The sequence below is a fragment of the Gasterosteus aculeatus genome, chromosome 21 (assembly GCF_964276395.1).
Source record: "Gasterosteus aculeatus chromosome 21, fGasAcu3.hap1.1, whole genome shotgun sequence".
Classification (NCBI taxonomy): domain Eukaryota; kingdom Metazoa; phylum Chordata; class Actinopteri; order Perciformes; family Gasterosteidae; genus Gasterosteus; species Gasterosteus aculeatus.
In genome coordinates, this window is record NC_135708.1 from 16,715,698 (window position 1) to 16,729,480 (window position 13,783).

The 13,783-nt window shown below is 44.1% G+C and overlaps 2 protein-coding genes across 3 annotated transcripts; one reads left to right on the top strand and one right to left on the bottom strand.

Moving 5' to 3' along the window:
• Window position 1: 1 nt before the first annotated feature.
• On the top strand, window positions 2-6,524 carry nom1 (nucleolar protein with MIF4G domain 1). 2 transcript variants are annotated; one of them, XM_040166862.2, is made up of 11 exons: window positions 2-1,252; window positions 1,329-1,462; window positions 1,842-2,037; window positions 2,550-2,873; window positions 2,995-3,105; window positions 3,457-3,627; window positions 4,182-4,303; window positions 4,449-4,581; window positions 5,160-5,291; window positions 5,406-5,515; window positions 5,890-6,524. In XM_040166862.2, the coding sequence occupies exons 1-11, from the start codon at window positions 308-310 to the stop codon at window positions 6,056-6,058; spliced, it is 2,547 nt and encodes an 848-aa protein (XP_040022796.2). In that variant the 5' UTR covers window positions 2-307; the 3' UTR covers window positions 6,059-6,524. The 2 variants fall into 2 exon arrangements, with proteins under 2 accessions (XP_040022796.2, XP_040022797.2); XM_040166863.2 differs by having other exon boundaries at window positions 25-1,252; window positions 1,350-1,462.
• A 1,747-nt stretch (window positions 6,525-8,271) lies between these two features.
• mnx1 (motor neuron and pancreas homeobox 1) lies at window positions 8,272-10,587 on the bottom strand. Its single transcript, XM_040166867.2, has 3 exons — window positions 9,976-10,587; window positions 9,093-9,253; window positions 8,272-8,758 (listed from the first exon to the last, which is right to left on the bottom strand). Exons 1-3 carry the CDS (start codon window positions 10,448-10,450, stop codon window positions 8,471-8,473), a joined length of 924 nt encoding a protein of 307 aa, XP_040022801.1. The 5' UTR covers window positions 10,451-10,587; the 3' UTR covers window positions 8,272-8,470.
• Between the last annotated feature and the right edge of the window lie 3,196 nt (window positions 10,588-13,783).

Sequence of the window (13,783 nt, forward strand, 5' to 3'; positions counted from 1 at the left end):
TAAACCCGCCCATAAATAAAGTACGTCATCACTGCGCGCCGGCTCCTCGGCGCGCCCTGGAAGCAAATGCTCACGTGTTTTGTGGGTCACATAAACAGTTTTCTACACGGAGCTACATGTGCGGTTCGTGGTATTTATGTATTTTAAATAGGGGGGGATTCTCAGCGGGGGCTTTGCGTATGTAGATTGTTTTAAACCATTTGCGGATGCCACCGTTAGCTTGTTCGCTACGTGTCTGTCGCTATTTTCCGAAAGAAGGGTAACGGCCGGTGGAGTTCACGTGTCCGCGTCAAGTTACGTTTTAGAGATGAAGGGGAAATTTAAGAAGAACAGCAAAAAGAAGAAGAAGACGAACGTTGTGTTGCACAAGTACATGGTGGCAGTTGATGATTTTTTAAAGAGCAAAAGTGTCACTGAAGAAGAGGAATCTGTCCAAGGCTTGAGGGTTGTAAAACAGAAGAGCAGAAAAGAGCTTCGCAAAGAAACCCGAAAAAATAAAAAAGCCAGAATGAAATGTTACTATGAGGGTAAAAAAAAAATCGACGGTGAAAACTCTGAAATAGTAGTTGATAATCCACAGCAGCAGAAGAAGAAGAAAGGGGCGAAAGCGAAGAAAGAAGTGTCAAAGTCCTCCAGTTCTGTTCCAGACAAACCAGACGGCTCTGAAGCACCATCGTCTTCCAAGAAAAGCAAGAAACTCAGCAAACTTCAACAATCAAGGAAAAGGGCACTCCTGGAGGCAAATGAAGAGGAAGACCGGGAAATAAAGAGATTAGAGCGACGCCTGGGATTAAACAAGAGGAAAAACAAGAAGACCCTCCCTCAGTCGTTCTCGGTTGATGGACTCGATTACATCCTCGGTGTGCTGGACTCCGGCTCATCGGCCGCGGCCTTGTATGACGAAGATGATGGCGATGAAGACATGGAGAAGGCCGTGGACAACTTTGAAAAACTCGATGAGAACAACCCCGAACTGTCCGATGAGGACGGGAAACTTGGAGATGAGATGGCGAGTGAAGGCAGTGATGAAGAGATGGCTTCATTTGATGACGAAGATGAGGTTGATGGGGACGACGACGACGACGACGGTGAGGATGACGAGGATGCTGACGATGAAACTGTTGAGGAAAAGGAAGTGGACGCTGAGCCGGATGAGAGTGATGCCGCTGACTCCGGCAATGAAAACGATGGTGAAAAAGAGGAAGAAGCTGACGCTGAAGACACGGCGACGTCGGGCTTGAACTCTGAAACGGTGAGTTCACAAACGATCCTTTTATTATTTCCGAAGCGCTGACTTCTCATTTGCTGTACGATGGATCTAATTGTAGGACACTCGTTCTAATGTCCAGGTCAACGCTGCAGCGGGCAAGTATGTGCCGCCTCACTTAAGAGGCGCCGGAGATGAAAAACGCAAAGCTGAGCTGGAAAAGCTGAAGAGGACCGTGAAAGGCTTGATGAACAGGTACTTGTTATTCTATAGCACAGACGTAGCGCGTCACCCTCAACAGTGTTTTGCAGGTGCGTCAGAAAACATTAATTTGATATTTGCTGCGTCAGGGATGTTAACTCAGTTTGATGCTAATACATTCCCATAATACGCACGTTTACACTGCGATTAAGCATTTACACGTTTGCCGCTTTTTCTGCTAAAGCTGCGTTTCTTTATTTCAACAATCCTATGAAAGTTTTTTAAAAATATGTTTCTGTGATTTTATGCGTTAATATTCATACTAATTGTTGTTGGCTGGTTTTGTCCATTGAACGGTCCAAAGCACAAACATGTTAATCCTACCAGGATACGGAACGCCTGATTCCTGATGACTCGTTGTTTAATCCTTCAGGCTGACTGAGCCCAACATGGCGTCCATCAGTGGCCAGCTGGAGGAGCTGTACATGAGCTGCAGCCGGAAGGACATGAATGACACCCTGACAGAGGTGCTGTTAGCAGCCTGCGTCACCCCGTCCCTGATGCCCGACCGGCTTCTGATGGAGCACGTCCTGCTCGTCAGCATCGTCCATCACGCCATCGGAATCGAGGTAAGCGCACCGCTTACTTCGGTGCTCGAATGGCCCCTCATTGAATAGTTTTTACCTCCTGATGGCTTTTGAGACATTCTTTTCACGATGACCGCAGGTGGAGGATGGCTTTTTTTTTTTTGTAGCTCATGGATTATTCATTGGAGGCTTTTTTAAGGCAATTACTGCCTGTGCAGACTTTCACAGAATGATGATGCTCTCTTAATGAATTGGAAAGTTAAATCCAAATCTTCACTTAAGGTGTAATTCAACTATAATCTCTGTTGTATTGACTTTCCATCTTGTAAATGACCCCAAACAGGATCATCAGTAGAATTAGCCACAGCCAACAGATTGCTTTCCACATAGTGGAATTTTAACATAATACATTTGCTGGTTCTTTTTTTGTAAGATATCCTGTAAATATCTGTAGTTTTTCAATTCAGTACTCTTGCTACTGTATTAATTATCATTTAACATATTCCCTAGAATATTAACCAACGTAGATTGGTAAATTTTGATGATTTTTCCAGGTTGGAGCTAATTTCCTCGAGTCTGTTGTGCGAAAGTTCGACGAAGTGTACAACAACCCGACCGAAGGCAAAGAATGCGACAACCTGGTCGCTATTGTGGGTCACCTCTATAACTTCCAGGTGGTGCATTCTGTCCTCATCGTTGACATCCTCAAACGTTTTGTCGGAGCCTTCACGGAGAAGGACATCGAACTGGTGCTGTTGGTGCTGCGGAATGTCGGCTTCTCCCTGAGGAAGGACGACGCTCTGGCTCTCAAGGAGCTCATCTCGGAGGGCCAGCGCAAGGCCCGCGACCTGGGCTCCACGTTTCAGGACCAGACCAGGGTAGGTCAAACAGAAGTTCCTCTCCCTTTTTTTTTAAATTTACCCTCATCTACACCTCAGGCTGACTGAGAATGACCCTCGTTCTCGGATCATCACACGTCTATGTGCACACGTGCTTTAGGTGCGTTTCATGCTGGAGACCATGCTGGCTTTGAAGAACAACGACATGCGGAAGATCCCCGGCTACGATCCGGAGCCCATGGAGAGACTGAAGAAGCTGCAGAGGACTCTGGTGGGTGCTTCGATTTGAAATACCCTGATTTAAGGTTATTGGTGAGAATTGAATTTGGATTCTTAATAAGTAGCGTACATGCGACGGTGTTGACCCTCCTACTGAAGACGGTTATTGTGTTCTTTCAGGATATTATTTTCATAGTAGCTTCGGCTTGTACCACCAGGTGGCCCTAGAGCCCCTCCCTTACAGACCTAAAGTCCACAGTATATGGGATGCTTTCATCATGACCATGAGTTGAAGCGGTTCTAACGATTTGCTAATTTGGTTTCCTTCTTTGATGTTGTATAACCGGCGTTTTCTCGTCCCAAGTGGACTTATGGTTTATCCTGGGTAAATTGTGTCACTCAGATCCAGCGGCGGGCCGGAGGCAGCGACATGAAACTGCGGGTGTCTCTGGACAATCTCCTGGCTGCAGAGCACGTGGGCCGCTGGTGGATCGTCGGCTCCTCGTGGAGCGGCGCCCCCATGAACGCCGAGCAAGGCAACGCGGCCTCGACAGGCAGCGATGCTGGAGGGCAGGTGCGGTACCGGAGATCGTAATCCCAGTGCAGATCTGTAAAAGTTAGGCCATGTTAGGAAAGCATATGCTGAACTGATCATGTTCAATGTTGTCTGTGTTGCAGCATTTATATTATCTGCATTAATATATTTGATTTTTGCAATTTCTGGTTTAACTAATTTATCTTGCAAAAAACCTTTAACATTAAAGATAATTGTTTGGTCCCTGAATAGTATTTGTTGGTGTATTGACAATAATATTTTAATGCGTAAGAAGACAAAAATGATTTCCATTTTTTATTAATTCAACTTGGTGGGTGTTGGGTCTGGATATTTAACCTTAAAATGTTAATGTGCACCAATGAAGTTTTCCAGTTCTTATTCCCTGCACATAAACATTTTTAACGTGTAAACATATTTTACTACATTTTTCTAGTTTTCCTTTTTCACAAGCATGTAGAAAAACTTAACTGGGTCAAAATAATTTTAATAAGTTTTAAACAGAATATTTCAGTAATCCAGCTCTTGTATTTGACTATCCCTGACTTTTCACTCTCATTTGTTATTAATTTCAGTTTAGCGCCAAAGTCTTGGATCTGGCTCGGAAACAGAGGATGAACACTGATGTCAGAAGAAACATCTTCTGTGTGATAATGACCAGTGAGGATTACTTGGATGCATTCGAGAAGCTGATCAGGTTTGTTATCACTCACCTGTACAGTGTGTCTCCACGTTAAGTTGGAAGCACAGAGGCAGAGAGGAGGAGATGCGACGGGTCCCGTCGAAGCAGCCCAGCTGTGAGGGTAAATGATGTAAAAGCTTTTCCTTTGCTGTGTGTGAAGGATGGGCCTGAAGGACAAGCAGGAGAGGGAGATTGTCCACGTGCTGATGGACTGCTGTCTGCAGGAGAAAACCTTCAACGCCTACTACGCTGTCCTGGGAGAGAAGTTCTGCTCCCACGATCGCCGCTTCCAGGTACTCGGCTGGTGAAACACACATTGTGACGACTCCCAATTCCACATTAGGAATCAAAATTGTTTGATGTGTTAATATGAAATTGATTTTTTTTTTTTTTGAGTTACATTTCCTAAAATAAAAATAGTTTCAGTAAATAAAAAAGGACTGCGGTTTTAAATTTGGTGAGGTCATTTCGCTGTACACGTCACTACGAGTTGTAAATGGTTAAACCGCCGGCCGGAGGTCGTGTGACCAACCGAGTCTCTTAAACTGCGTGTGACCTGCGTCGCGCGGCCTGTGGTTCACCTCTGCAGCGTGGGAGCCTCTCACACCTCTCGCCACTGATGTTATTTGACTCAAACTGTGACTGCAAACAATGGGGGGTGAGACCACGCTTCCTACTCTGCTGCCAGGTAGGCCGCGGCTTCGTATCAGAGGCCGACGATCATTGTCCTCGTCGAAGCGCGTGAACCAGAGATGCTGCAACGTTTGCTTTTCTCATGTAAACTGGAGAGACTGCAGAGCTCGCTACGGTTCTCTGTACTTTCTGCTGCTCTTCTGGGGAATCTATAATTTAGTGTCTTATGTTCTTCAAGATGACTTTCCAGTTCAGCCTGTGGGACAAGTTCAGGGAGCTGGCCAACCTCCCCAGCAGCACCATGAACAACTTGATTCAGCTAGTAACCCTCTTCCTTCAGAGGAAGTGCCTTTCACTCTCCATCCTCAAAGTAAGTGACGTGTCGGGTGGCGGTTTTTACTGTTATCACATTTAATCAGTAGATGTTGTAAATTCAATTAAATCGTGATACCCATTCGCCAGTCTGTGTGTTTTTTCTATGTAGGTGATAGAATTTGGAGAACTAGATAAGGCCACGGTGCGCTTCTTGCGCCATGTGCTCACCAAACTGCTGAACGACATGGATCCCGAGGACCTCGCCGGCTTATTCGGACGGTGAGCCTCTACATGCACTTTCTTCTTAGAGGTTTGGAGATTTAAACATGCTAATTAATGCAACGGTAGGAACTGGAAGACCAAGAGTGTACAGCCTCGCGTTCTGCAGCCCTGTACTGTGCAGAGTGTCTTATAGGAAGGTTGTAAATCAAAGAGACTGTATTTGACCTCATGGTGGCACTAGATGAAAAGTCGGGGGACAACCAGAGTCCAATGCATTCATCACCTGGAGACCACGAATGTCCATATTTTCATTGCAGTCCATCCAATAGATATTTCCGCGCGTGTCCAACGTCAAGCTGTTTAAGCATCTAGCTGCTTCGCACCGCGTGAACATATGACATCAGTGTCCCTCATTGTTTCAAATCCACCAGGATTTCAGGAATTCCCAAGCTAGGAATGCTGCGGGAAGGCTTGAAGCTTTTCATCAGCCACTTCCTGCTGAAGAACGCCAAGTCCCGGGGACCAGCTGAGCAAGCAGCGACTCTGTCAGAGCGCGCTCAGGTCGCCACGAAAGCCATGGAGGCCAAGCTCAAACTGTAAAACACGACCACACACACACACAAGAAGCCCAACAGATGTACGAAACCGGATTGTGGAACAGAAGAAGACTTCGTCTCTTTACACAAAGAACCCAAACCTACAGTTTTCTTCGATGAAGAATAAATGTGTTTTTGAAATTAAATTAATGTTTTTTTTCGCTGGGGAGTCCTTGTACATAATTGTTACCACGACGATTCTTTTTACTCGCGTCAGTCATTGGGCCGTGTATATTAATCTTATTCAGTGCGTCTTGGTTGAGTCTATTTTGCAAAAAAATGTCATAACAATTTGAAAGCAATACTGTGGATGTTTTATATATTTTCATTTTTATATTTGTTCTCCCAAATTTTCCGTGTGTCACAATTTGAAAAGCATCAATCAAGGAAGCATCAATAATTCCAGACAAAAGCTTTGACTCCTTTTTTAGAGAAAAAAAATATATATAAAATATATTTTCCGACACTCATTCTTCCTCTATGCTTTATTTTCCTTTATCTGAGATCACCTTCATGAACGGCATACGCGGAAAGAGTTGAGATTGTGCACCTGGACCTGAACTTCTAGCCTTTACTAAGTCTATTTACTCTAAAGCATCTAATATTAAAGTCTGCTGGCTTTAAATGCAACCGCATGGTGAATATTTGCACGTTGTGATCCTTCTCTGTTGATGTTTCCACTCGGCTTGCTGCGAGTGTGACACAAACAAGAGCAGCGAGGGCGCAGAGCGACGGCGGCGTCGTGCATTCTGTTTGCCCACCCTGATGAAGCAGCCCTCCCTGTTTGCTCGCTGACACCAGGATCTGCCCGCGTGGTGAGCATAGCAGAGCCCTTCCGTTACATTTGATACTCGCCCTTGTTAATTAGCTCCCGTCGGTGCGGCCCGCATCCATCCAGAGGCTGGAGGTCGGCGACGGGCCGTCCAAGGTCGACCAGAGGAAACAACGCGACGTCACGCCGGTGGAAGGGATGTTTCAATCACGTGCAACATTTGAGACGCCGGCGGGCTTTGATAGCGGAGATGTCTCTTTTTTGTGATTTGATGATGGAGACTACCGGGAGAACACCGTGAAAAGAGCTCGCTGTGCACTCCACACACTGGCCATTGTCTGCGGTCGAAGCCGTGAGCTCTCACCTGTATTCTGTTTGGGTTTGACCCCCAGCTGAACTCTTGGTTCAGTCTGCCAAAGCAAACAGCTGAAGATAACCAACAGATCGGCCTGTAATCCTGTTGCAAACGGCACACAATCAGTCAACCGCCTGCTGTAGTCTCGACTGCGAGAACATGGGCAACCAGGAGGACCTATAAAGTAACACAGATGAGTTACTAAACCGGTCCTAGGTAATGAAAGACGATCAAATTAGATATTGACGTATTAGTTAATAAAACACCATGAGTGAATGTGCTTGTTTAGGTAGGAAAAGTAGGCTGATGGTATGTTTTGTTTGCGTTTGAGGAAGTTGACTTTTCTTTTCTTTTTCTCTTGAGCTCATGCAAATCACCGACAATGTTCGTTATGTTTATCATTGTTTTGTCTGGTTCGATGATGTTTGGTGTTTTTCATTCAAGGTGAGAGCAATGAGACTATAACAAAGCAGCACATTATTTAAATCTGCTTTTATAATATCAAATATTTTTTGCTTCTTGCTTAATGAAAACAGTGCACAAGCGGCCATTTAGAAGCTTTTTCTTAATGCGAGCCCATTGCCAGTGTGGTGTGAAATGTTTCCGCTGTTTGCGCTCTCCGCACGTTTGCACACATCCGACAGCGCTGTAAACAGTGATTCCCATGACCCGAGCTGTCAGACGGGAGAAAAACACGCGCTGAAACACTGCGCGTCACGTCGTAAATCAAAGGACTTTATTCTTCTGTTTTCGTTTTTAAAACCAGGAGGCCAGCTGAATTTTTATATAAAACTTCTTTTTTTTAAATTTTACATTGTTTGCACCAGGAGCGACGCTAAACAATAACTTCGCATGCACGGGGATGACCATTTTATAAATACAGTATAGAAAAATAAACGTAACATTTATTTATTTTTACCAGCGTGATATGACACATTACGGAACACCACAAAGAACAACATGAGACGAATAACAGCGGGATATTTACTGCGCTGAGGACTACGTCAGCAGCAGGGAAAGAGCGCAAAGTTCTGCGCCAGTATGCACATAAACCATGCAACATGTTCAGTGCTGAATGACGCTCCGATTAGAAACCTCCTGCTTTTATTGCTTGTTTACGAAAACCAAGATCACCTGTTCTCGACTTAAATTGTATTATTTTCATGAGAGAAAAGAAATGCCATGGAAGTGATTAGAGGCCGGATTACATGCAACCGCGTATTTATAGCAAAAATCCCCCCGCCGAGTTCATTACAAATGGGGATCGCCACCTTCGCCCCGGTTCGGCTTCAAGGCTGCGGACTTATGTCGCTGGTGTGATTCCTCTCGTCGTCCGAGGAGCTGTCTGACGAGTTGTACAAGAAGTTGTCGCCCTCGTCGTCGTCGCTGTCTCTAAAGTCTCTTATTCTGCCATTTTTTGAGTCCGTCTTGCTCTTATAGTCCGACTGGTCGTGTCCGTCCGATTTCTCCTGGGCGCCCTTGGTGCCTTTCTGCTTCTCGGCCTCCTGCGCGGCCTGCTCCTTGGCCTTCTTGCTTCTCTTCCACTTCATGCGTCTGTTCTGGAACCAGATTTTGACCTGAGGAGGAGAAAATAATTGACTTTCAGCGGTTTGAACGGGAGGCTGCATGTGCGTAAAGATTGCGTAAAGGCTACCAGGTCACCTGATATTAACCTCTGCTGTGCGTTTCAATTGCCCTACAATAAAAACATGACTTTCTTTAATGCATTATTATCAAATGGAAATAAAACAACCACATGGTCAGACTGCAAATTCCCCAATGGCCGATTGAAATAATTGGAGAGAACTTCTAAGGTAACGTTTAAATTATTTTTTTTAAAGATACTGGTTGTACCTGCTTTTAAAAATCACTGAGATTATCAGCGGAAGTGCATTGTAAGAACTAGTTTACCTGAGTTTCTGTGAGCATGAGGGACGTCGCCACTTCGAAGCGCTTGGGTCGTGACAGGTACTTATTAAGTTTGAATTGATGTTCCAGCTCCAGCAGCTGCTGACTTGTGAATGCGGTTCTTGGTCTTCTGCACTTGCCAAGCAAATTGGACTGAGCCTGAGCTGCAACAATAAAAAATAAAAATAAAAAAAAAACACGAAAGCATCAGTGCCACACACATAAAACAGCGCAAAATGACGAACAGTCTTCCTTTGGCTGATGCTGAAATAATGACATGATTCCGCGTTGTGAAAGGAATCGACCGGCCGTTGTTGTAATAAACTGAATATGTGCTCTCTGCTCAAGGAACAAGGTCATCCACTTATGAATATCTCCACGCAGAAGATATTTGCCACTCCGTTTTGAACAAATCTGTTAAAACGAGCGGAGACAAAAAGGTAGTATCTGGTGAGCAAATAGCATGTCAGCTGTGGGTTTCACACTGCTCTGCCACTTTCCCACTGTCCATTATCTGTCCATTTTAGTTCCTCTACATCAACACCACAGCCTCTTCATTCAGGAGATCGTAATACGTGAGGGGAATAGTGCGCCAAAATGGACAAATTAATACTTCATTTTCACCCAAAATAAGAATTCAATTGCTTTGTATATATTCGTCCCAGTGACGTAATCTGTCTCGGAGCAGCATCACTGAGGCCGATCTATTTCATATTTATGAGCAAAACACATCAAATAAAGCAGGCTTTTGGATTACCTTCACACATTTTATATCAACCCGGGTCACCGCACATAACCAAAGATGCATCTATTAAATAATTTTCTTTGGAGAGAAGAAGAGAAGCCATAACGCCGTGTCACCAAACAGCTACAAGCCTATACTCACAATTAAAGTCGGACATCTTGGGGAGCATCATCCCGGCCGTGGACACCCGGAGCCAGTGGTCCAGCTGGAAGGTGCTGGCCGTCAGTTTGATGGGATCGCTGTGGTGGTGATGGGAGCCGTGTGGGTACGAGTAGGACAGCGCCGGGTGTTGGCCCGTGAGCGCCGCCGCGGAGTAGGTGTACATGGGGTGTCCGTAGAGAGCCTGCGCGGGGATCCCCGCGGTGCTCTGCGGGTGTAATCCAACCATGCCGTGCGGACTGTTGAGGAAGCCCGGCTTGGGAATCAGCCCGCAGTTGGAGATCCGCGGCGGAGACGGCGTCTCGGTGCGTAAGGAGTCGACGCCGGTCAGCTCCGGGGCCGCGGACGACTGGATGGAGGAGGACAGGGAAGTGACGAGCGCGAGCGGAGAGGTCTGCGCCTTGGGGGTGTCGACTGCTAAAAGCGCGTCAATGCGAAAGTTTTTAGATTTCTCCATTGTTTTGGGGGGGCCCCGGTGCGCGTCTCTGTGGCTTTGGTGGCGAAGGAGAAGTCGGTGCTGTTTTTTCCCACCTCGCAAAAGTTATGATGCGCTCCGGAGTGTGAGAGAGGAGCTCCGTGTGACACTTAGTCCATGTCGGAGGGAGTCGATTGGTGCAGCCGGCTGCAGGGGGGAGGAGGGGGGGGGGCGTCCCGAACGTCACAACGCCCCTCTGCGCGAATCGCCGTAAAGCGCAGTGTTGGCTGCGCTCGCGCTTTTATGAGTATTGCTATTGCAGGAAAAATGACCTAAACGTTAGAAATAAAACGCAAGGTTTTTGATAAATTATAACTGGGTGTTATTTTTTTTGCGTATGACATTCAGCGGGCCTACAGAGAAAAAGGCTAACTAAAGGAGGGATTTATTATAATGTACAGGAGCCAGCGTGCGGTGCATTTTGGGGGATTGGCTCACTGTTTGACCAAGGTCACAGGAACAGGTGTACTAACATTTGATTAAACATCGGCAGGCACTCTAAATTGTCAACTTAAATATAAAAAATAAACTTTTTTTCTTGACATGAAAACATGGGGTGCGGATATTTTCCCATAAATGAATTGAACTCAAACAGGGTGCTTCTGTCCCGGAGCTGTTCTGGTTCATCTGAGGGCGGGAGATGGTTACGCAACACACTGTTCAGCTCGAACCTGAAAGCTGAAAATAAAATAGTTCAAATAGTAAATTGCAGTTTAGTCCAAATCATGTTGAATGTAAACCAGAATGCGTTAAGGTGACGTGACCGGTTATAAGACTGCTTATTGAAATCAGATGGCATGATCAAATAAATAAATAGTCTGTTAAAAGAATGAAAGCATCTTGAGCCGAAGCCCCCCCGCGAGGCCGTCAGGGAAATTTAAGTAAAAGCCCTCCTTCTGTCTCCCTGCCAGGCTGATGGGGGGGGGGGGGGGGGGGGGCAGACGCCCACCAGGCCGCTGTAATGGCGCTGTGGGTCCAAATTGATTACGTTGAATCAGACTGCGTCTGACGTAAAATATTAACAAACACTTTTTTTTTTTTAACTTTCGGACAAAATGAGACATTCAAATTCGATTTTTTTCCCTCCCCTGTTCGTTGTTGGTATTTTACTTGTTAGAAAGAGTCAGCGTCAAAATAAGTCAAAAATGTAATTGAAAGAACCTCAAGTGAGACCAGGAGAGAGATGTAGATAATAGGCCCGTGGCTCCGGGTGGCTTTGGTCTAATAAGCCACTTAAAGTTAATGGAAGAGGAGGTCAAAATGAGAATTATTGACACCCAGTTGCCCTTAACCTGTCTACCAATAAAGCTGATTAGTTTTTGTCAATTCATCAGCTAACCGCACTCCTGGGACGTTTATTTGCTCGGGGGAAATCAACAAGTCACCGGGTAGTTTTCAGGTAAAGGATCGCCATTTAATTGTGGACCTTGATGATCAGGACCAATTACAGAATGATAACCGGAGGATTGATGCGGGAGGGATGTGGGCCCGCGGGGAACGTTGAAAAAAATAGAAGAAGAAAGACACAGTCAATTCACTGTATGCTTTAAACGTCAAAACCTATTTATGTGGCAAAATGGCTCAAATGCTTATCAGATATATAGTCACCAAATTTTCAGATGTTCCAGTTTTTTCACTTGAATCATTTTTCCTGACTCTTAAAAAATAAAAATAAATAGAAATCCATTTCAATCTTGCATTTCCTTTTCTTTTCTTTATAATTTCTTAATTGCAATGGTTTTAAAAGATATACAGTTGGACAAAGCGTGACAAAGAGGGGGTGAGTGTGCGTACTATATTTGTATTAAAATAGATATTATAACGGTCTAAGTACAGATCTTAGCATTTAAACAGTGGGTACAGAAAGTCTTTTTGTGCAGTTCCCTCTCCAATCGAAGGCATTTTATCAGCCTCCTGTATGATTATTATAACAACTGGACTCTCGATCGTCCCCACCGCGGGTTTAATTTCATTAAGGGGCTCGCATGAATATTTCTATTAAAGCGGCGGTGAAATATGGGCCCATTTAGTATTGGCCTTCGCCGATCACCAAGATTTATCGCTCCTTTTCATCACATCTAAGGGAGAGAAAATTAATACGGCACCGGGGAAGGAATCGGACCCTGAAACCCTGGTCTTTCCTGAAAGCTGTTAATATGCTCTGTAATTACTTTTACAATTAACTGAAATACAAATCAAAGTGGCAAATCGGGATAGTTTATATATTAATTACCTTCGGTAAATGTGTTCATTATGAAAAGGCAATTTAAAGGGACCTGCACTCTCATTTAACGTCATAAATACTTTCGGTTAAATTGGCACAAATGGCCGCTTCTATGAAATGTATTAAAGTGCTTTTAAAAACATTTGTACCTCATAATCTTTTTTTTCAATCCTATACATCTCACAATTTCCGTCCTCCTATCAATGTCAATGTGAGATCACTGCAGAAAAGAGAGACTCATTTCTCTGAAAGAAACAGCTGAATCAAACCAAACCAAACTCTTTTTGAAATGTGATCAATACACGTTGAATGCGGCATACTTCACATGTGCGTCAGCATGTGAGCTTATGATATGATACACGGGCCTTGGTCCAATCAGATCTTAAACATTTGTCTGCATCATGTTCATGCCTTTAAAGCCTTTATTCGTTTAGCCTATAAAAAGCCCGATGAAATAAATCGTCATATGTTGACAAAAAGAGTAAAGGGCTCGATCCTACAAGTACTAATTTGTGTGTCCCATACTTATAATGAAATTTTCATCACTGTTAAACCGAATTCAAAACATTTCATTAGTTTCTAAAAATGCAAAAACAAATATATAATAATTTAAATTTAGCATTATTAATATCAGTATTATATGTATTGAAACACGTGTATTAATTCATATTTTGGTGCCTTTGCCTGAAAGTTATTTATGTATAGATTTGTTACATTGGACAGTGTTATTAAAAAAATTCATTTTATTTACTCAATTTATCAAATGCAAACCAAATAGTGCATATATATATGGAGAATTATAAAGCAACATATTCCCAAATAAGATCTTTGAAGACTGACTTTTATGTGATGTCAGTTACACACAGAAATAACTCTCTTGTACTGTTAACAAGTGTTGTGTATTAACTTATTAAAGGGAGATTTACATGAAAATTAAGATAGAGCAAATAAACAAAACAAATCAGTAGGTTACACGAGCCTCTAAAAAACAGCGATATGACATAAACATAATAAATGACAGATCAGTGCAGCATTACAACATAACAAAGGCCTCATAATACCGATGACTCCTTCAAATACCTCCAGCTGTT